Genomic DNA, 27,329 nt, shown 5'->3' with positions numbered 1-27,329 from the left:
TGCAAAGATACATTTATGTCTATTGCAACAAAGTTTTCAACCATTAACAGAATGTTCACTGTAATCAACAATAACTCATGAACAAAAAGCATAGAGAAAAAAAATCATTTGACTCTGATGACAGCAACCACAGAGGAGGCCTTAAAAACGTAAAAAACAGAATGGTGTATGGAACGTTAAGGTTATACTATGTTGAAACGTGGCCCTATGATTGAGTTGGCAAATACATTTAGCACAGTTGCAACAGCAGGGGACCAGAAGAAAGGTGAAACAGTCTTGAAACAGATGAAGGTTTGTCAACATAGCAGTCAGCCAACGGGAGTTTTAGTTTAATGAAATGACGAGAATGATCATGACTGCTTTGATCAATTATGTTCCATCGCATCTTGGCTTATCCATGAAGAGTAAAACCAGAATGTGTGATTGAATTGTACATTTTAATGAAACTTTAATGAAACCTGTGCATAACAAAGAGACAGTTCAGTTGATTGATCTAGTCCAGAGCTTATATTCCCCAGTCATGTCCAAAATTATCAGAATGAAAGGCAGATGTTCTTCAAATAGCCTTTCATAGACATGTAAGAAATTGGGTTATTAGGTGAGGGGGGTAGGTACCCACCCTAAGTAATAATCACAGTACTTGACAGGGTAAACTACTAAAGTAATTAAATAAACATGTGCACAACCTCCTGGTAGCTATGGCACACAGAAGATTGGTTTAACTTAGAAGCAATGTGTAAAGTATTTCTTGCAGAACCAAAACAATATTAAAGTTAAAATGAAAAACAATAAAACTTCCAAAATTAATTAGAAACATTGAGTAAAATGTAGTAAACAAAATAGCATCAAAATGACAAAAATCCAATGAGGGGAACTGGAGATATGCATTTTAAAGTTTTAAGTAGAAACAATGGCAAGAAGCATAAAGTTGCAATGATCGCGGTGGAAAAGGATCTATGCACAATTCAACGCAGGCCCCGATACAGCACAGCTTGGAAAACACTAACCAGGTTCATCCTGGTCATGGATACTACCTTCTTACTTTAGTTCCTTAAGTCTCAATCCAGCAAATGAGTACACTTCCAAAGCCCCTGGGACCTCAGGGGAGGCACTTAGAGACTCACAGGGTGTCAGGCAGAGGCCAACAGGAGCGTCCGTTCCAGGTCCAGTTACCACTGATCAGCTGGACAGTTGCCGGCCTCTTGCAGCTTGTTGTGTCCCTGTAACTTTTACTGGTCAGCCTTATGAACCTTGGAGTCCACTTCCTTGTCCTGGGTACCAGAGGAAGAAAAGGTCCAGTCTTCTATATTCTTCTCAGGTCCCAGAGAGCAAGTTCAGTCCTTCTTCTCAGGTCTATGAGTGGGCCATCTCTGCCTAATCCGGCCAGTCTATTGTTTGCTCCTGGGAGCACGTTCAAACCCCATTCATGTCTATTTAAACTCTCCTGGACAAAGTGATAGAGCAAAACACAGATTTGGCTTCCAGGGACTTCAGAGAGGGCAAAGGTAGCTTTCCAAAAGTTAGTTTCTATCATATTTAAAACAATCCTACTTTACCATTGAATTTGATTTTTATTATTTTTCTAGCTAGTAATTCCCGGGATACAGCAATCGTTTTTTTAACACTGCATACCACTACTTTCCTATAAAACAGCCAACCTGGCTACACCTAACATAGCTTTTTGGGGCTATTCAATTAAGGACATGTTTAACAATAATCTTTTACATGTCTTACTTTTAAATTCAGTGACCCAACAGGAAGGCCAAATTTCCAACAACACATATTCAGCTTCTTTTACCCGCCCCTTCTAGAACAGTTGACATTGATCTGGCTGTGCTTCTTGGACCACAAATCTACGGTTCTAATACGACATTTCCATGTTTGTATGTGGTATTTATCTAGCACTAAACTGACTGTAAGGCGATGGAATGTTTTACTTTATTAACAGCAAATACAGTCAACGTGTGACAGGAGAGGTAGCTGATTTCTAAGAACAAAAGTGGACTGTTAGTGCTCTTTGAAAAGGTGCATCTTCAGCTCATTGCTAAACTGGATTAAAGCTGGGAAGTCCTGATGGATGCTGTTGATGTTGTTACAGATCCTGGATGCATAGATGCAGAAGGTCCGTTGCCTATTTATTTTTTTTGTACTTCTTCATCTCCAATCAGATGGTATCTTGCCTGCGGGAGTGCAGAGAACCACCAGAGATAGTAAGCTTGTCAGTTAGATAGGCAGGAGTGCCTGACATAATGGCTTTGTAGATGATGTAGCTGGATTTGAAGAAGGTGCAGGCCTGCAAGAGGAGTCTGTGGAATTTCACAAGGAGGAACAGTGTGGAGTGCGGGTGGCCGTAGAGTAGGGCATGCCACCACTGAGAGGCAGGAGTACATGGGATTGAATAGCAGTTCAGATATAACTTTCTGGGAAGAATAGTTTCATTTTCTTTAGTAGAGAGAGAGCTGGCATCAGCCCTTCTTGGTATTCTTGGCAGTGTTCCTTAAGTGTGAGATGGGTGTCCAGGGTGAACCTGAGTGACTACCAATTGGTTAAAAGTTGGGGTTTAAATCCATTCTGATTCGTAGAACTGAGCCAGTATTGGCCCAATTGTTGCTTGTTGTTCTTAGCGAATAGCAGGGGTTCTGTTTTGGTAGATTTACTTCCCAGGAATGTGCTGACCACTGAGGAATAGATGTGCTGCAAACAGTGTTTGAGACATTGGGAGTCTGGACCAAAGGAGCCTTTCAGACACTGTTGCGTGTTGTTGGCTTAGTGGGGAATTTTGAAGTTATTATCTGTGAGTTGAGACCAAGGGGCTCCCTATTGAAAGTGAAAGTAATAAGAAGCAATATTGAACCCTAGGGAACTCCGCAGATGATCAGGATCTTCTGGAACCTGGTGGTGCCCATGTAAACAAACTAGTGTTGGTAGGATAAGTAGGTGGAGAAAGAGTGAAGGGCATTTCAAGTGAATCTTATTCCAGATATCAGGATGTGTATGAGGGTGGGGTGGCTGATGTCGTCAAAAGCAACAGAGAGGTCCATTATTATCAGGAGCAAGTATTCATCCTTATCTGTGGTTAAAAGGGCATTGACTGATATGTAAGGTATCTCTCTCCATGCTGCAGCATGATGTGACCTTCAAGTTGTGCATAGACTTCTTTTTCAATGACCTTGTGGATGGAGAGTAGATAAGAGATAGCGGATAGATGACGTGGTCATCAGGGTGTAGTGTGTGTTTGTTCAAGACCAGGATATCTGGCCTCTATTGAGAGCTTCAGGAAAGAAAACTTAAGTGAGGGTGGCATTGACGATGCTAAGTAGGGGTGAGATACTTTCTCCAGGCTTTGATTGAAAGATGAGGGTAAGAAATCATCTTCATAGACTGTGGCTTCGAGGGAGTTGATGTCAGCAAGGTCTTTTAGAGACAGGGGTTTCAAGGATGACTCATGTGGAATGCAGCACCTAAGAGTGGGTGTCAGAGGAGAAGCAGGTTTATGATTATTGATGTGCTGTTAGATCTTCTGTAATTTACCATTGGAGAAGTGATTGATGTTATTGCACTTGTCCATTGAATGTGGGATAGGAAGGTCAGGCAAGACGCTAAAGAGGTGCTTAACTTTTTCGAATAGTATTCTGGGTCTATTGGCAGCTCCATTGATGGTGTGGCATAGTACTTGGCTTTGGCAGACATGGTGAGTTGTCTGCCTGATGCAGGGAGGGACTGAGTGGATTAGGTTATGATGGGTTATGTTTTTATTTGAATTTTCTTTCTGCTTGTGAATGGAGTATTTGTTTTCAGCAAGGACTTTGACGTTCCAAAATGCTGAAGTGTTTGGCTTTCACTTTCATATTTTAAATGGATAGTGTTAGACCTGGACTCCTCCCAAACCTTTTGCCTTCACCATTTCTGTTTTCTGAATTCGTTTTGTTGGCATTAGGGCTCTGTGCACTTTTACGTTGCTAACCAGTGCTAAAGTGATTGCTCTCTCCCTAAAACATGGTACAATGGGCTTACATCTGATTGGCACATTTAATGTATTTATAAGCCCCTAGTAAATGGTACTACATATACCTAGGGCCTGTAAATGAGATGCTACTAGTGGGCCTATAGCATCCACTGTGCCACCCATTAAAGTAGCCCTTAAAACATGCCTCAGGTCTTCCATTGCAGCCTATGTGCAGTTTTAAACTGCCAATCTGACCTGGAAAACAAACCCTTTGCCCTGCCTTAACCTTCCCTTTTAAAACATCTGTCACCCATAGGTTAGGCCCTAAACAGCCCACAGGGCAGACTGCATTGCATTTAAAAAGTAGGATATATGTTTTTAAGTTTTACATGTCCTGGAAGTGAAGAAGTCCTAAATTTATTTTTCACTACTGCAAGGCCTATCTCTCCTATTGGATAACATTGGGTTACCATATTACATTCAATAAGTACTAACTTTTATTTGGGAACAGATAGAAATGTCAAGTTTGGACTCAAAGGAATTTAAATTTGAAGTCCTCTTACATGGTAAAGCCGGATAACGTTTGATTGGGAGTAGGTAGCAAAGTCATGTTTGGTGTCTGAGGAACTGTAACTTAAAAACCATTTTAATGGGAAAATTAGATTTTAAGTCACAATTCTGAAAATGCCACTTTTAGACAGTTGGTATTTTCTTGTCCTAACAATTAGGTGCCTGCGTCCTATATCCTTGGTCACATGGCTGTGACTAGCTTGTCAGTTGGCCTTTGCGCATTTCTCTCAGACAGTGAGACAAAGGGCAACTAGATGTTCACAGGATGGGTGGGGCAGAGCTGTTCCCTGCCCCACCTACATTTCAAAGAGCTGCGTTCAGCACACACACAAAGGGACTTGTCACCAACCTTTTGTCACGCTAGACTACTTGGAACCTTGGCTAGGGAAGGAAACAGCATTCCAGAACCAGATGTGTGGGTAGCCAGGAAGTCACCCTCACCTTGAAGGCTAGCACTAGGTATGAGAATTGGATCTCCAGAACCACCTTTTTAGTACACTCCTGGACCTGTAGAAGACTCCAGAAGGATTGCTTTTTTCCCCAGAGGACCGGCCTGCTACTAGAAGTTTGCCAGGACCCCCAGGGGACTGCGCTGCTCCTACCAGAGGGCTGCTCTGCTGCTGGAGGCCTGTCTAGACCCCTGAGGACTGTCCTGATTCTTGAGGCCTGCCTTGCTGAAGTAGAACTGGGCCAACTCCTTGTTCCCTGGAAGACTTGAGTGACTCCAAGTGTCAATTGGATGACCTCATACTCTAAACTACAGGATAAACGACAAGCTCTAGAAGCATCCCTGCAACTGCCCACCTGACCTGCTGCAACTGGACCTGCCTGGACCTGCAACTGGACCTGCCTGAGCCATGCTGGCCTCTGCTCGACTGAGTCCCTGATCTTCAAGAGGTGCCTCCCAGTGTCCTAGACTCTTGGCTGGGATCAGAGTGTACTTCCCTGCAAAGAAGGTGAGATACTGGAGTTTTGAGCTCTTCCTGATCGCACCGAGACACTACTACCAGCGATGATCGCAAATGCAAAGTTCCAGTGAATCCGACTCTTCGCCCTACACAGACCACCTGTGACAACCGGCAACGTGAGATCTGCACTTCGCGCTATAGCAACGACAGCCCCCGGTAACCACCGACTTGAAGCTCCAGCAACAACTGTCTGCGGCCGGACCGGATCTTCATGCTAAAGCAATGACCATCCACAACACCAGGCCTTCTCTTCGAGCTACAGCGCTGATCATCCATAACGCTCTGCTTGCTCCTCGCAGCCTCCTTTCCCATGACCTGGACTCTTCGCACAGGACTTTGAGAACATAACTTATTTAGCTGTACTAACCTGGTCCCTGTATCCAGCCCATGCTCCATCACGGTCAGCCTGAACTTTTGACTTCCCCCTCAGTCCAGCATGACTAGTTGACTGCAAGTTTTGTTGTTATAGTTATCATTTTATTTAGTAAAATGTATTCTATTTTTCTGAATTGGTGTGGGTTTTTTCTTGTGTTGGATTTTCACTTTATTACTGTTTGAGTACAGCATACATATTTAACACATTGCCTCTAAGTGAAGCCTGACTTCTTTTGTGGCAAGCTACCAGAGGGATAGGCACAGTTAGCAGGTTTAGCGACTTTTGTGGTTCACCCTGACAAGGATTGTGGTTGTTGCCTTGAGAAGGGTTTACAACCCCACTCAACTTAAAGAGTATGGGTATTCAAATGACTTTCCAGAAATTTGTTGAAGTAATTTAGAAGGGATTTGACATCAGGCGTGAAGGCAGCAGCGTGAGAGATGAGTTCAAGTTTTAGGTTGTCTATGGAGAAGTCATTGAAGGATCTGAAGGTTTGTCATGCTCTCTTGGGTTGACCTTATTTCATTAGTTGGATGCCGAACAGGATAATGGGAATGGTGAGGTGTTTGGTGCAGTCTAAGGTGATAGGAGGCTTGCAGTGATTGCCTGGTGATGGCAGAGTGGGGAGCTAGGGGAGGTATATGATGATATCTTACCTTAATGGTTGCAGTAAAACATGGTTTCTGGTTCAAGTGCCTCTCTGAGCTGAGCAAGGCCCGAATAGTAGAGGACTTTGTTTGTGTCTACCTTAGCTTGGGTAGGGGGGGCATTAAGTAGCCCTGAGGAGTTGACTGTAGGAGGAAAAATGCCAGCAGGGATGTCACTTCCTGTAGAGATGGATCCTTGGAGATGCAGTTTTGTTGTTAGCCAACAATACCCGGATAATGTTGTCCCTCCACATTAACCTGTGTAATACAACCATAGCATTGCAGTACCTGCTGAAGGTGCGGTGTTGGATGCAGCAGAACTAGTTATAGTTGAATGGAAGATGATCTGAAGTTCTGCCGACTGGATGATCCTCGCTCAGGGACCTTCCATCGTAGTGCCCAACTCTCAAATAGCCATTAACGATAATGGGGCAACCCAGTAACCCTCAGAACCTGGGTAAAATGGTATGTGCAAAACAATGGTTCTGTCGGAGTATGGACAGGACTAACTTAATAGGTGCTGAATAGACTTTTGATTCTCAAGGACACACACAGACCCAAAGAAACAGGACAGAGTCCAAGTCACTTGATAGAATGATGTTAATTAATGTATCGAGAACACCAAAATATTTACAGGGTAAACCAACCAAAAAACACAGGTTGTAGTGAAACAATTAGTGAAACAGTGATACTTAGCACAAAACACATCACATAAAACGAATATCAAATAGAGCACCACTGACACGGCTTTGAAGGTGAGGACAAATCAGTGTTTGACAAATAGCTGACCATTGAGCCCTAGTGGACACACTTCCATTTGTATAGCATACCCCTTTGTATAAGTCCTCTTACTTTTCTGGTATGTTTAAGACATTTAGGTAATGATTTTGTTTTGTTTAGCAATATATCCAGGTTTGTCGAAAATAAACAGTGAAGAAGAACAGGGCACTCACAATCATGATGGATCTGAAAAAACATTAAGACATCATTGCCAGTTTCTTTGTCGTGGGCGTCATCAGCAGACTCGAAGCGCCCGTATTTATTTCTGTGTCAGCTGCGTATCACGTGTCACGTGCTACGCACGCACGCACGCTCGCACATCTGAGAATTTCCTGGTATTGCATTTCGTCGTCAAGGAAACCCCTCGGCCTCCAGGTGATTTAGAGTGCCTTTGAATGCTCTCGACAAACCCGACTAACCCAGGGAATGGGAGAGAGACAACGAGGGAAAGAGCTGGTCTGCGAAAGCTAGGAGCTGAATCTTATGACCCTGTTGAACTCTTTGAGTCCTTTGAATCCACGGTGACAACAAACAGACACAATATAAGTAATTTGAACTCTGTTATAGTACATAAAACAAGTAAACAGAAAAAAAAGAAAAGGAAAAAGAAAGCCTGGCTATACTGGGCAATCGTACAGATAAAAACGAGAGAAGGGACAAAGAAGACAACGGGGGCTGTGGAAATACCAATAAACCGTGCCAGTAAATCACAGATACAGAATAGCAGATTCATTCAGATACAGATACAGATTAAGATACAGATACAGACACGGATAGTACGAGACATGGCAACAGCAGCAGTAGAAGAGGATCCAAACGCTCTGATGCAACATGGACTTACAGCATCCGCTGAGAAACATGAGAATCATGAGAATCATGAGAATCATGAGAAACATGTCCCTGTACCGGTTATTCATTTGACGGGCGGTGAGCAGAATTCACAGAATTCACAGCAGAAACAAAGAGAGGCAGATATACAATTATCTGCAAATACAAAAAAAAATCTGAATAACATAGAAGATGCTCACAATATACATGATGCACATGACTTAGGAAACTCTATGATTACCCAACAGTTGCGAATATCACCAATATCGCAAAAAAATAATGGGCGGCTAAAAGGACCGGAAACAAGAGGGTCTAAGGCTAAAGAGAATAATGTTGAAAGGAATACAAGACTTAAGGTTCAAGAAACTCAAGAGCGTAATAAACGGAAAGAGAAAAGTAAAGAAAAGGAAAAAAACCTACAAAAAGAAAAAGAGAATGAAAATGAAAAGGTAAAGGCGAAAATAAAACAAAATGAATCTACGGATGAGAAAAGGCAAGAGGATATTTCCGACACGGAATTGTCAGTTAAGAAAGCACAACTACTCCAAACAATCAAAAACCTAAAAGCTACTGCTAAAATTACTGGACAACCGATAACCTCCCAACCTAGAATATCTACTATCTTTAGCCCTCTACCAAAGGATTGTCTTAGTAAATCTGGAGATTACGAGATACATGACAAAAATCCTAGTGGTCCAAATAGCGATATGAACAGTGCCAGAGATGAACTCCCGGGATGTGCTGTCACTATGGATCTTGGATCTTTAAATTCTGAGAAAGTTATTGATCAACATTCTGCCTCCAGCAGATTTATCCCTGTACCTACTCAGAAAAAAGAAGGGGCAAAGATTACACTAATCGAACACAAAACAAGAATTAAACATCCAGTACCAAACAATAGCAACAAGGATCAGCCGATAAGATCAATACTACAGGAACTTGCCTCTGATCATGCCTCAGGTGAGAATCAAAAACTGTCCGCAAATAAAGCAACTACTGAGGAAGACTCGGACTCCGATATATACGAAACTGGATTGTCTATATCAAGCGAACCTAGTGCTATTACGGATTCAAGCGATTTGAGCTCTGGACAAATTGATGATAATTTAAACTCCCCTGATTCTCGAAAATCTGGCAAAAACACTTCAGGTACAACTCCTAGGAAAAGATTAGGGAAAAAAAGATCTAAACATCAAAGACATAACAAAGCAATTCACGATGAAATTAATGATCCCGGTATCGGAACTGACATGGTCAAAAGAAAAATACGCTCTACACGGGAAAATCCCCTCTTACAGAGTATGGATGATATGAAACAACAATGTTCAGATTTGGAAGAGATAAAAGGGGGGAACTTCAATCTGAAAAATTCTGGTTCAACAGTGGAACCATCACTTGGTGAAATCCTGAGCTCAATTAATTATCTCCACAAAGATCTTAAGGAAGACAACCAAAGAAATCAGGATGCCATCGAAAAACTGCAAGGTGCAATTAAGAAAATTGGTAATACATGCATTGAGATCTCAGACAGATTGGTCTCTGTAGAAACACGTACAGAAAATTTGGAAACCGATGTTATCGATCTTCGCAAAAAAGAAATAGAACATGACGGGATCATAAAGGACCTTATGTTTAAAATCGAGGATTATGAAAACAGATCGAGAAGAAACAATCTGCGGTTTCTTGGAATTCCCGAAGGAAACGATGCAAGAGGTTTCATGATCATGCTTCTTAAATCCACCTTCCCGGAACTTGAAGGTTGGGATCTGGACAAGGAAATACAGAGAGCTCATCGATTCCCTTTGATGTTATCTAAACATTCTCAGAAACCTCAACAATACCCTAGAGCAATACTAATTAACTTTGGGAACTTCCTCCTTCGTGAATCCATTTACAAATTAGCCAGACCAACATCTCAAAGAGAATATAAAGGATTTAAATTCTTTGTTCGACCAGATTTCGCACACTCCACCATAGAGAGACGGTGGAAGATGCGACAGTTATTTACACCCTTTAAAAAAATGGGTGCAACTGTTTACCTTCAAAATCCAGCGAGACTAAAAATAATCTATAAAGGCACTACGAGAAGCTTTATAAGTGATATCCAAGCACAAGAATATTTAAAGGAAATATCTGAACCTGAACCAAGATATTCTGATAATCCTTCCAAAGGAAAAAAAATTGTAGATAGAAAATGATATTTGTGTAAAAAAATAGCTTAATTCTGAGCGCTTGAAATATTGGAGTGAAAAGGCCCAAGGGGACCGCTATCGTAACAATCTATGAATCCAGATTATAATAGAACAAACTTAGTTAGTCTATAGAGATGATCTATTAAATTTGTCATCACCCGCTTTTTCATGGGACACAGGAGTTGGCCACCTGGGGGCTGAATCGGGTGAATCACTCAGATGCCCACACTTGGGTACCTCGGCACCTAGGATGCCTCATTTGTTGGCTGGGAGGGAGGGGGGTGGTGGGGTGGGGAGAAGGAGGAGGGGAGAGGGGGGGGAACAAGGATTCACTCAAAGGGAAGGAGAGCATGATTCAATACTATCACAAACTATATAGTTATCATTTAGAGATTATTAAAAAAGAAAAATCCAGTAAATCTGAACGTGTCGGGAGAATAAAAAACTGTAATGGCTAGACTCAACATATTATCTATGAATATCTGCGGTCTTAACGATCTAAAGAAAAGACAGAAAGTTTCAGAAGGTCTTAAAGCTACTGGGGCTGCTATTGTTTGTCTTCAAGAGACACATATCGAGGGGGCTCAACATCATTTACTAAAAACACTCGGATATCGAATGATTGCCACCACAACTCAGGGGACACGCACAAAAGGGGTCACTATCTTAGCGAAGGGGAGGGCAGTGCAATTTCCTCGAACTGTTGTAGATACACTTGGACGATTCGTAATAGCCAAATGCCATATTAATAATGGGGAAGAAAAACTAACTATATGCACAATATATGGAAGTAATAGCGACGATCCAGAGGTATTGATCCAGATCTCTAATGAGTTAACACATTGGCCTCTACCCATGATTATCTGTGGAGATCTAAACATCCATTTACCTAACGGATGGCTTTCGGATCAAAGATTTATATTTCAGGGTAGGAAACGTAAAGTTTTTAATGCTTTAAAAGAAATGTGCCTGCTTCATGGTTTAGTTGATGGGTGGGCAACTAAATATCCTACAGATCCTGGATATACTTTTTTCTCATTCCCTCATTTAAAACAAGTACGTCTTGATTATATGCTTATGTCCAATTCTCTGAGATCAAATTATTATATCGACAAATTAGCTAGGGTTCTGTCGGACCATAATTCTTTAATGCTTAGCCTCATGATTTCTCCAACAAGATCCAAAATTAATATATGGACATTTGAAAGAGCATTACTCTATAATGAAGCATATTGTCAACAAATGTGTACATGGATCCCGGTTTTCCTTGAAGAAAATGTTGGATCTACTTCAATCGATGTAGTATGGGATACCTTGAAGGCTTGTGTCAGGGGTGAAACTTTGAAATTCTCCTTAAAAAATAATAAAAGGGAAAAACAAAACATGGCATTATTAGAGCAAGATCTATGAAGAGCTGAAGAGGATCTAACTAAAGCAATACAGGAAGGCAGGACGATAGATAATGAGATGGGTAAAGTGACAATAACTAAAAATTATATCTCCGAAATATTTGTCGGAAAAGCTATTGCTCGGGCTAACGCCAATATAAAAAAAAATACGAGTTTAACGAAACAGTGGGGCATCAGCTAGCTGTTAGAACTCGAGAAGAAACTTCATCCGCTTTAATCAAAGAAATTAGAGATCCAGATATGGGCCTAAGATCTGAACCCGCGGAAATAAGGATGGCTTTTCAGAAGTTTTATAGGGAACTATACCATGAAGATGATAACGATAGCGGGGACCCCAAAACTTATTTAGATCTGTCAATCCCTGAACGCTTGCAATCAGATGACCAGGAATTCCTAGATAGCCCAATTTCCTGGGAAGAAATATTAATGGCAATTACTGGCCTATCTAAGGGAAAAGCTTCGGGCACGGACGGAATCCCTACTGAATTTTATGCTAAATTTGCCCCTCAACTAAAAAACATTCTAACACTACTTTTTCAACATATTTTTCATGGAGGGAACCCTCCGAAATCTTGGTCAAACGCTAAAATTATTGTCTTCCCGAAGAAAAATAAAGACGCTAAAGAAATGGGCTCTTATCGTCCGATTACTTTGATTAATGGGGATTCAAAAATTTACTCTAAAATCTTAGCAGCCCGATTGGCACCCATTATTCATAAAATTGTCTTGGAAGAACAACACAGCTTTATTCCTGGGAGATCCACAGCCGATCATATACAAAGAGTCATTTCCCTTTTTGACTACACAGGAGTGACAGGTGACCCTATGTCGCTTATACTGTTGGATGCAGAAAAAGCATTTGACAGGGTATCCTGGAAATTTTTATGGGCAGCAATGGCAAACTGCGGGATTGGAGCAAAATATATACAGGCAACTAAACAACTCTATATAAACCCCACTGCCCGAGTCTTGATAAATGGCATATTGTCTGACAGCTTTACCATTCATAGGGGTACAAGACAGGGATGCCCTTGTTCACCCCTCTTGTTTGCCATCTATATTGATGTATTTATACAAAGATTAAAATTTAAAACTTCAATACTTCCCATTAAAATTTGCGATTTAGAAATAAAATGCTTGGGCTACGCAGATGACATAGCTATTGTTACAAGTGATCCTATCGAAGCGATGAAACATATAGAGCTAGAGGCATTAGATTTCGGCCAAATCACTGGATATAAATTGAATTCCGGAAAAACCCAGATAGTAGTAAATAACAAAATCATTATGAATGATATGAGGATTGTTGATAAAGCAACATATCTCGGGGTAAGCATTAGTGCTAAAATCGAAAACATTGTGGAAGATAACATTCAACCCCTAATAATTCAAACTAAAAAAGAATTATCTCGGCTACACAATCTACATTTAACTATTGGTGGAAGATGTAATGTGGTTAAAATGTTAATCTTTCCTAAATTTTTATATTTTCTTAGAGCCATCTGTCTTGAATTTTCCCCACTAATTTTTAAAAATATTGATTCTATGTTTTCACATTTTATTTGGGGATATAATAAATCACGTAGAGCACTTAGATGGATCACTTTACCTAGAGAACGTGGGGGATGGTCACTACCAAACTTTAAACTATACTATTGGGCCACTGTACTAAAATATAGCAATAGTCTCTTAATGGAGAACCCAATGGGTCATATTACACCCACCCCGCAAGAACTAATCTTGGGTGAAGACAGTATTGGTTGTCTGTGGCTCCATATGAACGATGACTACTTCAAAAAAGTAAAATTTAAAACTATTTCCAGCATTTTCAAAGTATGGCGTAATATAAAAAAACTAATCGGTCTAGGTCGATATTCATATTATACCCCCGTATTTCAGAACGTGGATCTTCCAGAAATATTTCATGATATATATATACAAAGATGGGCTGAACTAGGTGTTAAACGACTAGGTTGTTTTTTTTCTGATAGGGGAATAAAATCATTCAATGAATAAAAAATTGAGTTCCACCTGACAAATCAGGATTTTTTTTAAATTTCTCCAGGTGAGCGATTTTTTAAATAGGAAAACGGGTGGCCCTATCAAATTTCATCGGTGTGATATTATAGAAAAATTGAGACTAGTTAAGACCCCTAGAATTGGAGAGTTATATGCTGGACTAAATGCTTTATTACCCGATGATATGAACAAACATCTGACGACATGGAAGACCAGGCTGGGGGTTATATCCCAAATCCCTTGCGAGGCCTATGATATGTCATTAACTCATTTAATGTCACTTTTTTCAAAACATTTTTCTCACTTTATTACACTCCTGAAAGACTCGCAAAATGGGGGACGGGGAATGGAACGCTTTGTTCAAGATGTGCTCTTCCGGCAGCCGATTTAACGCATATGTTTGCTTCATGCCCTGTCTTAACTAAAGTTCTATCTGAAATCTCCGACTTTCTATCAAGGATTCTACATTGTAAGATTAATATTGCAAATACAGAAGTATTGTTGGGGGTTTCCAACAACGGCCATCCAAGCGAGCAACAGGGGCTAATATTTGTTGGTATGGCCATCTTCAGGATGTGTATCGCCTCTGCCTGGATAGATCCAATACCCCCATCATTCTTCGAATGGAGAGCTCGACTATTGGCGACCTGCAGTCTAGAGGTTGCCATTTATAAGAACAAAGGGAGGGACAAGAGGAAGAGGGGTATGAAGATCTGGGCACCATTGATTGCCTGGACGCAAGAAAATTGATTGCGAAAAATGGATATTGATATGTCGTATATCGCAAAATTCTGTTTGCCTTCCATGTCTTGTTTTTTTTCTTTTTTTTTTTTTCTTCTTTTCTCTTATGTACAAATCTGCTCTCTGTTGGTTAAATATATGAATTACTTGTTCCCCGAGTGAGGGTCCGGGGGGTGGGGGGATACTGTGTTGTTTTGCAAAAAATAAAAAAAATGATTAAAAAAAAAAAAAGACATCATGGCTGGTTTACTTTTCCATCCAGATGAAAGCTGTATGTATTGTAGTGTATGGAAATGTGTGTACAAAACTGCTTAAGTAAGTAGCCTCTTTTGAAATATACAGGGCAACCAGTACTCTGGTAGCAATCACACAGAAAAGGTAGGTACCCAAATAATACAAAGAGCAAGAAGGGGAAAGTTCTTAGTAATCTGAAGTCACAGATTCCAAAATTCCTTACCAGCACAATGTTTGAAATATTGCTAATTCTGATCAGATTAAAAGTTGATCTCAAGATATTTTTGGTGAGCTGATTGTAAATATTTGAATAATTGATATATGTATTTATAATCTTCTTTAATGTATTCCTACATCATCTGAGTTTGTACATATGTTCTTGTATTATGATTCGAAACTGACAAGTGGGCTGCAGAATTTGGCTCTTAGCAGATGTCATTTAATTTGTAAGGGGTGCTGTCTGTGTGCAGATGGCATTCTTTACAAACAACATTTTACTTACCAAGAGACAGATTCTGCTGTCCACTTGCTAGTCTCGAGCCATAACACAGCATTATCAGAATCTACTAGAATTACCAGACCAATTGCTGCTTGACCAGAATTACCAGAAGCTATTTAGGATACAGTGGCCATAGATGTTCTGGGACCGATGCATACAGGAAAATATTCACTGGTCATGATTGGAATAATCTTTCTATCCAGGTGCAAGACAAGTTTCATCTATCTCGCCTACTTCAGTGCTTCCTGTATTGGATGAGTTATTTATAGAATGGGGGATACCAATATCCTTAAATCAGGTAATAAGCTTCCATTTATTGGAAAATAATGTAAACAATTTATGCAACATTGAGGAACAGATCCCCTGAGAATTTCATCAATGTGGCCGCAGGCTAATGGCATGGTAGAAAGATTCATAGATAATATTAAAAAGATTATACAACATGCAAAATTGTCACATACAGCGACACATCCAGAATTATATCAGACCCTTAGAGACTATAGGGGAACCCCACATGGTTGTACGGGGAAAACACAGTTTGAGCAGATCCTCCGTGCCAGCTCCCCTTGCTTCTTCGCTGTTTCGGTGTGCTGTCATCCTTTTTGCTTAGCATTGTTTATTTAACTAACGCTGTTATGTATAATTTTATTGCTCACCTTTGTCTAATTCCTCTACCTCATTGCCATCTGCTGTAATATCCTGTATCCTGTATTCTGCTGTTTATTTGTATTAATACTAGACAGTTAGTTTTACAGCTGTTTTCCCAGTGTTTCCTGCTGTTGTGCTTGCCGACTTACCGCCTCTGCCCGCTTACCGCTCTCCTTCCACTTCGTGCCTCGCAACATCGATTACACCAACAGAGTCACCCTTGTCAAGCCCACCAAACTCAAGAGATCCTCCAAACAGGCCAGTCGGTTCACCACAGAACTCAGAGCTAGTAAATGCAACTGCAAATGACTGGAAAGGAAATAGCACACCAGCAATGAGCCTACAGAGCAAGCAACATTCAAGACATCTTTCAACAAATGCCACCTACTCCTGAAGGAGACGAAAAGGAGTGCCCTTGCCGACCACATCAGAGCCAGTTCTAAACACTGCAAAGAACTCTTCAACATAGAGAGTTCTTGAACATCTTTGCCACCAAAAACATCATCACTCCCTCCCAGCAACTCTGTGACACCCTGGCTTACTTCTTCCATGATATGAGCTCCCCATCTACAAAAACTTTGGATCCCAACCCATCACTGCTGACTTCCTCAGCCACCTCGCTCCCTCATATGCTAACCGCGGCCACCTGTTCACCACTTGGGACCAGCTCACCATGTGTACCACCGCAGCAATAATGAACTCCATCCACTCAGGAGCACCCACGGACCCCTGTCTGCACCACCTTTTCAACCTGAGAAGCAACATGATCAGCAATGATTTCACTGCTATTTTCAGTGCATCCATCACCTCTGCCACTTTCTCCGATGAATGGGAACACACAGAAGTCAACCTCCTTCTCAAGAAACAATCCGCCGACCCCAGCAAACTCAAAATCTACTGTCCCATCTCTCGGCTCCCCTTTCCTGGCAAAGTCCCCGAAAACACCATCAACCGCCAGCTCACTGAACTCCTGGAGAACAACTTCACCCTCCCAACCTGGATTCCTCACCATCCACAGCATAAAAACTGCCCTTATGCTGCCACCAATGACATCAGAACCCTCCTTGACTGGGGAGCAACGATGGCCCTGATCCTCCTTGACCTCTCAGCGGCGTTCAACACCTTATCCCCCCACACCGTCATCATGAGGCTTCACCACATTGGACTCCAAGGAGACACCCTCAAATAGATCTCCTCCTTCCTCATCTGAACAACCTAGAGAATCTGCCTACCACCCTTCATTTCGGAGCCTAAGAACATCATCTGTGGAGTGCCTCAAAGCTCGTCTCTGAGCCCTACATTGTTCAACATCTGCATTATCCCGTTGCCCAACATCTTCAGAACCCATGGACTAAACAGCCTATCCTACGCTGATGACACCAAGCTCATCACCTTGTTATTAGAAGACCCTTCCACCACGATAAACAATTTCTGCAACTGCATGACGAGTGTTGCCAATTGGATGAAAGACAATTTGGAAGCAGCACCTCCCCGTTGAATGGCACCTGGTGGCCTTCTGAACTAGGACCCTTGCCCACTCCGATAGACCATGCCCACAAACTTGCATCATCCTGGACAGCAAGCCTTCCATGAAAAGCCAGATCAACGCAGTATCCTCCGCCTGCTTCCTCACTCTTCACATCCTCCACAAGATCGTCAAATGGCTTCCTGTCCACACCAGATGAACTGTCACTCAAGCACTAGTCACCAGCCTGCTGGACTATGGCAATGCATGCTACGTAGGAATCACCATGTACCTCCTGAAAAGACTGCAGACCATACAGCGGCCAGACTCATCCTCGACTGCCCAAAGCTCCACTGGCTCCCCATTCAGAAGAGATGTCAATTTAAGATGCGTATCCACACTTGCAAAGCCCTACACTTCTAAGCCTCAGCATACATCAACCACCTTCTGAACTTCTACAAACCCACCAGAAGCCTGCGTTCCGCCTCCCTCTCCCTCTCCCTCGCTCCCCACCCCCCCAGTTCCACGGAAGCAAGAGTGGAGGACGCTCCTCCACCTACCTTGCCGCGAAGTTCTGGAACAACCTCCCCATCACCTTCAGACCTCATCCCTCATCCTCTCTACTATAATTCAGGAAAGGGCTCAAGACCTGGCTGTTCAACTGATTACTCCCTAGCAGCAGGGTTCTCAGTGCCTGGATAGCCTCGTGGGTGATTAGCCGTGCTCTATAAAGCCTGTTTGATTGATTGATTGAGCTAATATTTGATCATTCACAACAAATCAGGCTTCCTCAAATGGCCGAATCTGTAAGTATTGAATATGAGAGTGATGCTAAACAAGATGTAATTGCCAAATCCAAAATTAAGGCATTTACAGATCAAAGAAGGCATGCCAGAGAACCAGATATTGCACTGGGTGATTAGGTTATCATGGGTTATTGTGAAATAAGTTCAAGTATGGAAAACAGATCCATTATTTCACTGAGAACCTTGCGAGTCACAATTGTTAAAGGGACTATGGTCTCTGCAGCATCTCCAAATAAAGTTATTACACTTTAGTAATATGTAGGAACCGGATGTGAAACAAGTACTGAAGCTAGCCCTGCGTGAAAGAAACAAAACATAGAGGAAATGAACTTACCACTATCCATCCCTCAGTCCTTCTGCTCATCCTGCACCTCCAGCAAGGGAGACATCTATTGGCTAGCATGGCAGCCTGCTGTATATTCTAACATGGGACCCTGCTGATGAAGGCCGGGTATGGGCCCTGGAGCAAACTCAAAGGGCAACTACTAGTGAAACAGCAACGTTTTTAAGTAGAGCAGCCCAAGGAACACCCATATATCTGCCCCTGCCCCCGAATTATACCACCAAACCCACCTGTAACCAGACTTTCTGGAAAAAAAACATATTGCATACAGGGTAACTGTCTGATCCATCCATATTGAAGTAGTTGAGTGGCTATCAGCATCACGCCTGCGCGTGCACAAATCTCAGCAAGACAACATCACTAGCTGACTCCTCTAAGAACTAGCAGCAGCACTAACGCATCTATATGTGGCTATAGAAATCTGTCTGTGACCACCTTCGTTTATTTTACCTTCTCCATGTCTTTGCAGTGAGGAACCTGACATGAAAACCTTGCGCACAGTGAGCATCAGTGGAAGCCATTCATTTGTCCAAATGGGTTCAATTCTGCGTTTATCCTTCAAATCTTTTGGTTACTCCACAGTGGTCTTACCAAATGCCGCTACCAGTTTCCTAATCTTACACACCACTAATGTAGCATCTGCCCATGAGGTTATCTAAGCTTAAATTCCCTTACACGGTATATCCCTCTTTAATCATTTCCAGCGGTTGGATCACCTCTGCCTGCTATTCCACCTACTTAATAAAAGCACATTTTTGGGACAATAAGGGTCGATTCTTCTGGGCAAGCCAGGTCACTGCTGCCATATTATCACTGATTGCCTTTTCTGGTAACATGCAACTTATCTATTATGCTCTGTTCCTCAAACCACAGCTTGTGATCAAATTGCCACTCACTGCACCTACTATGTGTCATATTGGCCATGCGTTTTAAATCTGGCACCTTGGGTCCATCTCTTGTTTACACGTACAATGTCCAGGGTACTCTGAAGGTTTTCTCTCTGTGCAACGGAGACTCTTGTATTTTTTAATTCTCATGAACCACCATCTTCTGCAGGGCCACCATGGGAGCAAACAAACTAGGGCAAAAAGGTCCTGCTGAAATACGGCCAGTTCTGTGATTGGGTGGAGGTCGCTCACTGAATCAAACTCAGCAACTGCTCGAGCTCTGCCTGCACCAGCGATAACACCCTCTGCATAAAGCGTTACTCCACCACTCAGTCAAATCTAGCAGGCCACGGCTGCCTTTTAGGAGCCGGTGGGGCAGACACCAGAGCAGGTGGGCAGAAGGACCTTCCTTTTCACACCTTTTGCAGCAGCACCACACTAAAGAGAAGGACTGTCATAGGGTCAGCGTTTCTCCTCTGTTGGATGTGGTGTTGTGGGGCATCTGCGCCATTTCCATCACCCAGGTAGAGCTCAGCCGTTGACATCGATGTGGGCCACGGGCTCTGACTCTATGCTTGGCGCTACTATTGAAACAAAAGCTGTCGGATAGTAAATTAAATCTGACAAAGGTGATTTCGAATTGAGAAGCAAAAACACCATAAAGCATCACAGAGGAGCATGGAAGATGCAGAGTGTATAGTGCCAATATCGGCAACCGTAGTCAGTTTACATGCAGCACAATACATCAATAAACCACACGACACCTTGTTAGCGGAGAAAATTGCTGCAGGTTTATTTGCATAACAAATATGCCAACATGGTGGGTTATTTTACGGGCGATCCCAGGGCAGGCCAACCCTTATGCCGCCTGCCCGTCTGATGAGCCAAATTACACCGTGGCCGTCGCCAATCGGTGTTTACCAATTCTTGGGAGGGGCCACCCCTCCCATCAGTGGACCACCAGTCCACTCCCTTACTCGCGCCCCCCAAAAGGAGCGTTTCAGGCAGCCCCCGGTTGCTCAGACCCACAACCGCCCATAGGACTAACGGGGCACCGTAGTTCTTCCAGGGGACAACGCTAAGACATCCCTGGGTATCCTTGTCTTAGCACCATACTGTGCTGCTGCATGAAGTACCCCTTGGTAACTTGCAGACTCTGGATCGCCCTGTAACTCCTCCTGCAAGTACGAGGTGGGGCGGGAAAGGCGAGACGGGCAGCTGCTCAGTGGGCGGGGGACAGTATATGTACCCCTGTCCCCCCTCCCACTACCGGAAGTGGCCGGCCGGAAGTCGCCCTGGTCCCAGCCCAGGGAGACTAGGAGGCCGACTCCAGTGCCTTCCTGTGGCACTGAGGCGGCCGCCCTGATGAGGGGCCACTGCGTGGCCCCCCGGGCAGCCTTGACAGGAACTCAAGGTCAAAAGGTCGGAACAAGTCATCTGAGCAGAAACAAACAATCAGTGGGAGTTCACACTCTGAAATACATATTTCAGCCGTGACTCACTCCCACGCCCGTTCATTCATTCATTGAACCATTGTCATCAAACATTAAAGCAAATATACAAATGGACAAATGCACATTTATTCAAGAAAAATATATATGACAACATGTATGGTCAACGTCATAAGTATCAAAATGTGCTTCTCTCTCAGTGTGCATTTTACTAGGCACTGTAAGCTGTAAACCGTAGTGAGCGTTATTAAACATCACTTCACAGCAAGCCACATTCCACGTTTGTCGTGCAGTCAGCATGTTTGCCCTTCAGTTTTATGAGTCCTTCCTCGTTGATTAAGCTTCCTGTACATGTACTTTTGAGCAAGGCAAACATGAACAATATATCATTATATCAGGTAACTTCTTATTGCTTCAGCACATGTTCTCGCCGAGTCCCTTGTAAGCCAGCACGCTGCGTGCTTGCCCGTTTATGTGCCTAATTGCAGGAGAACATTGTGTAATCGCTCATTTTCCCTGAGGCTAAACTTGTCGCTCAGATGGAGTTCACCAAAGCTATAATACACTCGAACGATGAATCATACAATAACGAGACAGTATTGTATAAAATGTGTGCAAATGAACGTCTGGCCTTAGGGCTGCTGTACAACACTGCAGGTCGACAAGACCTTGACATATTCAAGCGCCTTTGAAGGCGCTGACATGGAACATGGCGCAGCTTTCACAGAATTGTGTTTAATAGGAACTAAAACGGGCTTTAAAAGTCTTTGTGTAAATTTGTGGTTTCTCTTCAAAGCCTGGACGAAACTGTGCATTACGAAAAAAACCTGTCAAATGCAGCACCAGTGTATGTCACTAAGAAAATTGCAAGTTGCAAGGGATAGGTTATTTGCGTTTAGCCATGCAGAAAGCGTGTCAGAAGTATTTGCGGGGCCTGGGACAAAACGGCATACCTGGCCTATATGTCCGTTTATGGCACCATCTAGCTTCTCAAGACATGTTAGCCGCCATGAATAAACAGGGCAGGTTGGCCTCCAAAAGGCGGGGCCCTGAAATAGCGTCTATCCTACCCTGAGGGATAGAACTGACCGATGAAGAAGCGGCTAGCGGGTAGCGCTGAAAGGGGAAACAGCCTATACACTGCAACCGTTACAGCGCATGCATGTACCCCTCTTGCTGTTGCAAGGAAAAAGGTGTGTAGCCGTGGGTGGAAGGTGTTGGATTTAACTCCAACACTTTCCCTACTGTTGCACACACTGGAGTTGGAATAGAAAATGTATCTATTCCAAATTCCAGCACTCCCCCGACAGGAAGTCGGGTAAAGTTTGTCGTTGCAACGGCATACTGGGTAATGGCATGCGTTGTAACGTCACATAACCCGCTGAAAGAGATGAACATTCAGCTTTGCTTGTGTCCGCTACTCTTGACCTAGTTGTCCACCTGCTAATGCTAGTAGTATATCCCTTTTAGGACGTTACCGTTAATAAGTTGAACTCAGGACAGATGCTGATTCATTACATGATGTCCTGATCCTTTCACTGCTGTACGCAGGGCCAGACTGGAAGCCCGAAAAAAAAAGCCCCAACCAGCCCTGCTCCCTTCCTCATCTTTCTCTGTGCTTTCTTTCCTCTCTCTTTCGCCTGAAGCCCCGCCCCCAGCCTGCTGTAACTACCTGGGGAAGCTGGAGAAAAGGACAGTGGAGCCAGCAGCGCCCCCTGGACCTCACAGCCGGCCTCCAGGGGAATGCCCGGTGGGCACAACGGGCAGTCCTGGCCTGGCTGTAGTATCTATATGTAAACCCCGTGTAAGTAGAACAAAAAACACACAAAGGTATAAGAGTTGACATCTGGCGGCTGTTCTGACGGACTGATGACGCTATCCAGCAATGAGAACAACTCACCTCTTCCCACATATTCTGTTCTGTTTAAGTGACAATGAGTTTGTGCCTCCACTTGTGACACCCATGCCTCTCTGTACCATAGTTAAACAGAAGATGACAAGGAGAGAAAATAAATGGCGGCCTAGTCTCAGACACTTGTCTTATGCAGATACTGAAAGGATGTATTCAAGACGTGCACCAGTATCATACTCACACTAAACATGGACTCTGTGTCGAAGCTCCATTGATTACATGGTCTTTTCCTTTCTTGGCTTTTCTGAACAATCCAACATTGAAAAGGTGTCCCTCAAGGAACTAGGCCTAATGTTACAAATATGGAAACTTGCCAAAGCGAGGGATGATATAAACAGGCGAATTGTCCCTTTTTAATAAGTATTCTTTTTAAGCCTTTGTGGAGACTACACATGGCAGCTGGAGAAAGCTTGTCTCCGAAGAATTAAACATCAAGCACGTTTTGATAAATACAGCTTCCCGCCAGAAATATTAAAATATTTGCAGCCATCCATGATATAGTTAACACTCAATTACCAGAACACCTAATTTAAGCACCTACTCAGAAAAAGAATGCCTTTCAGAAGGCAAATGGAGCAAGAAGCAGTTGCAACAGAGGGGAGTTTCAGACTCTATTAAAAAGGACCAGACCCTGTTAAATTTAAGCAAAATAAAAATATTGATTGCACCAGCATATTCGAGATTTGCTACAATGACGAGTGTGTATCATGGTACAAAAAACACTGAAGGGAAATACTGAAATGCAAGTAAAGTGACTTTTTTCTGTTTTTAAAAAGGAATTGATTTATTTCTGTTCTGAATATGGTACCAGCAAATAAATTAACTATATCTATGTTGATTGTCATTCCTAGAAGTAGAGTGACATTTTGTACACTGAATGTGATTCTAGGAAGTCATGTCAATTTCTGTGCTGAATATGCCCCGAGAAAGTAAAGGAACTTGTAGTAAGCTAAATGTGGTTCCAGGTAGCGAAGTGATCTTTTCTCTATGCAATGTGGTCACTGGAAATATATGCTATATTCTGTATGTCGTTCCAGCAGGTAGTGAAACTTTATGCAGTGAATATGGTTTACAGGAGTAAATCCACTTTATCTATGAGTCATGGGGTTGTAGTATGTAAAACACTCTTTTATTAGTAAATATAGAGTACCATTCCTGGAAGTAAACAATATTTTTCTAAATTAAATATAGATCCTGAATATTGAGTGATTTTTTCTGCACCAAATGTTTTTCGTAGAACGAATGTATTTTTTTTGGTAGTGAGTGTGATTCGAGGAGGTAGATTGAAATTTTCTGAACCGAACGTGGTACTAGAAGGAACCTTGACTGCATAGAACTGGCTGAATTTGAAGAGGTTTTGGTGTTACTCTACGTAAAACAACTCCTTCAAATTATAGGTAGGGGTCCTTAATACAATCGCAACAGTGAGAGATATTACATACTAACAGGTGGAACATGCAGAATAAATAGTCTATATTTAGGTCTAGCCTAGCCAGCGCTCATGCGATGCTCTGCGAGGCATGCTGTATCCTCTTCTACGGGCTGCCCATTGGTTAAAATGTGTGTCCTTCTGAAATGCTTTCTTCTGTATGCTTTTTTGTGGGTATATGACCCACCTTCTCATTCCTTACTCCTCCCCTGGAGCATTGACCTAGTACTGTATACTTTCTTTATCCTTCATGTTGCGCACTCTTTGCAGCTTGCACTCTGGCTTTTTAAACATGGCGTCCGCCCGCCTTTCTTTTCTATTTATTTACTTTTGTAGCATTCACGGCACATCGTGCTTTAGATTCACATGTTTAAAGCTAAAGCGTAGGCATGCTGCAAATGTTACAAAAGTAAATAAATAGAAAAGAAATGCGGGCGGACAGCTGCACATAATATGCTGCATGGCTAAATACTTATAAGGCCCCAAAGGCGAGATCAATTACATTGCAAATGTTTGTTTTAATTGTTGAACATAGAAAGTGACATGTTCTGCACTGGGATTGTTTATGTCCCAAATGTGTGCGCCAGGCGTATAGTTTGCTACTAGAATCTTGTTCCACCTAGTGGAATAACATGAACAACTATACCTATATTCAATGAGAAAACAACACTGAAAAACACCATCTTGATTTTAACTTCATAATCCACCGCTCTCAAAAAAATGTCAGCCGCCTCTTCCCTAGTGTTCTGAAGTCATTCTGGAAAACTTGCGTCTCCTAAGGAAGTATATTTGGTCAGTCCTGGGGATTAAAGTGTTTCATCATTAACTTTCTGCTGTATTCATAGGCCACGAATAGTGCCCCGTTGGCTGGGAATGCACGAATCAGTGTAGGCTTCAGTCCAGAGTATAAGGCGAAAACACCTGCAAAAATAAATCAGAAGAGATTCAAAACGTGAAGATTCAAAATTATATTCCATTTGCATGTTGAGACATTGTTTGCTAAATATTGGCATTCTGTGAAAAACATTCAAATGCTGAATAGTGCTAATTAGTAGAGGTGACACAGCTCTGATAAACCTCAAACTGTTAGGCTAGGATAAGTAGACTCAGGGCCACCAGAATTATGCGATTATGCGGCGCCTCCATGTTCCACTTAGTTATGGATTTAATGCACTCGCCACATAATTCACCCACTGCTGCATAATTAGTAGGATTCAAGAAAAATATGCAACGCAAAGGAATCTAAAGTTACTAAATATGTACCATATGTGGTGCTGAGCAGTAGCAGGAGCTTTCTAAAGGTTTCCTGGTTACTTTTCGATTTTCAGTTACTGTATTCAGCTAACAAATTGGTATTAAACTAATACTAATAAGGTGGAATCAATCAATGAACTTTTATTGATTTAGACCTCGCCAGAGATCAACAATATAAAATGTGCACAAAATATGTGCGATATTATAAATACAACAATTCATATACTTGACTTCTTTAAAACAGTGATAAGAAAGTTTTAAAACATTGATACAGATTGTAACATACACATTCATTTGAAGGTGATCTAATTTTAAATCAATCAGATCATGTGTCTAGACACCATTAATGTGTGTTAAAATGACAAAATAAGGAAACCATAGTGCCACAAATGTGCGACATTATGCTGCATAACTTTTCTTACCGCATAATTTAATCAACCATGTTGCATTATTTAGTTCTCCAAGGCGCAGAGGGCGGTTGGGGAGATTAAGTGCCCCGAGTCACATGATGCTGAGCTGAGCTGCCCCCCTCCCCCGGGAGTCAGCCGCTGCGCCACACCTCTCCCTCCCTTCAGTGAATGTGATGAACATGACCATGGAACTGTGAAACTGGCTCAGCTGTTTTGAAGGCTTACAATGAGAGCAGCAACTACTGTTGTTTGCCTGACTCTAATACTTCCTGATTTGAGTGAATGTGACAGTGAACAAGAAGCAAACCGGAACAGATCAAGTATGGGGACATGATGCTGGGAAGGGCTGCTATCAACCTGAATACTAATGTGCTGGTGGGCGTTAACAGCTGTTAATTACCATTACCAATCGTTATGCAGCTTCTCCTTGAGCTCAGGTCAATAATTATGATTTAATTATCTTCAATGAAACTATTTCTTTCTAAATTCTTTTCACTCTCTCTCTCTGACATTTACTTCCATAGCCTATTCCTGCACAAGGCAGGCAGTTTTAGGCGTCACTACACAGAGCTTTAGCTGGCTGGAAATTACTAATGTCAACACTACACATACTCCACAAGCCGCACCATTATGCACACTTCACAGTACACACCATTCATCACAACTTATTATAGCATACATCAGTAAGAAATGTGCTTTGGGCCAACCCCCTTCAGCCATTGGCTTGTATGGATGATTCCCCGTTCATACATTGGCTTAATGAGCTATTCATAAGGTTTGGAAAAACCCACAGCATCTTGCAGATGGCTACATTAACATTGCCTCACTGAAGAAAATCATTTTTATGTTGTCTATAGTGTTTATTGCATCAAAAACAATTTGCAATTTTCCCGCCAGTACCCACCCCCATGCAACTGTTACAGCCACTGCAGCTCCGGCCGCCATCACAGGGAATCTCCTCTGACACGTGTGGGACACATAACGAAAAGTAGTTTCCCTCACAGCATTTTTGTAATGTAATGCAAACTTGTACTATTGAGGTTTTAAGATTGCCAGCACACCCATGCCTCAGTTGCTTACCACCACCATACATTCATACCGCTCACCCTGGCGCTTCTACAATCAATAACCCTTGTGATGCTGGTATCATGAGGGAAGCTCTCCCATCCCACACATAGGTCTAAAGAGCAGAAACACAGCTTTGTAACTGTTTTAATATGGCCACCAGACATACACACTGTGTCACCTTGTCTAGCGCTACCCTGGGCCTATTTGGTTCCAGGCAATTCAATGCAAGCGTTTGGCAGCCATATTGGATTGCCCACCAAAGCTCGTTTAGTAGCAGTGCTCGCTGACACCACTGTTACGAGAATTTTGAGAGAAACACACAATTATAGCAGCCACTACTACCATCTGGTAATGTTGTGGTCATGTAGGCGCAATCAATGACTTTTCCAAATCGCAGTGTTAAAATAAGTCGTCTCATTTTTATTGGCCAGTTAAATAAGAAGTGTT

General features: G+C 42.4%; 1 protein-coding gene across 1 annotated transcript in view; it reads right to left on the bottom strand.

Annotated features, from left to right (window-relative positions):
• Positions 1-20,916: 20,916 nt before the first annotated feature.
• LOC146802186 (mitochondrial ornithine transporter 1-like) overlaps positions 20,917-27,329 on the bottom strand; it is a 144,367-nt gene continuing 137,954 nt past the window's right edge. The window contains exon 7 of the mRNA XM_085621772.1: positions 20,917-25,071. Coding sequence (XP_085477898.1) covers positions 24,944-25,071 — 128 coding nt within the window. The 3' untranslated portion in view covers positions 20,917-24,943. The remainder of the gene's footprint in view (positions 25,072-27,329) is intronic.

This window comes from Triturus cristatus, chromosome 8 (assembly GCF_964204655.1).
Source record: "Triturus cristatus chromosome 8, aTriCri1.1, whole genome shotgun sequence".
Classification (NCBI taxonomy): Eukaryota; Metazoa; Chordata; class Amphibia; order Caudata; family Salamandridae; genus Triturus; species Triturus cristatus.
This window is presented reverse-complemented; position numbering and strand designations above follow the sequence as displayed.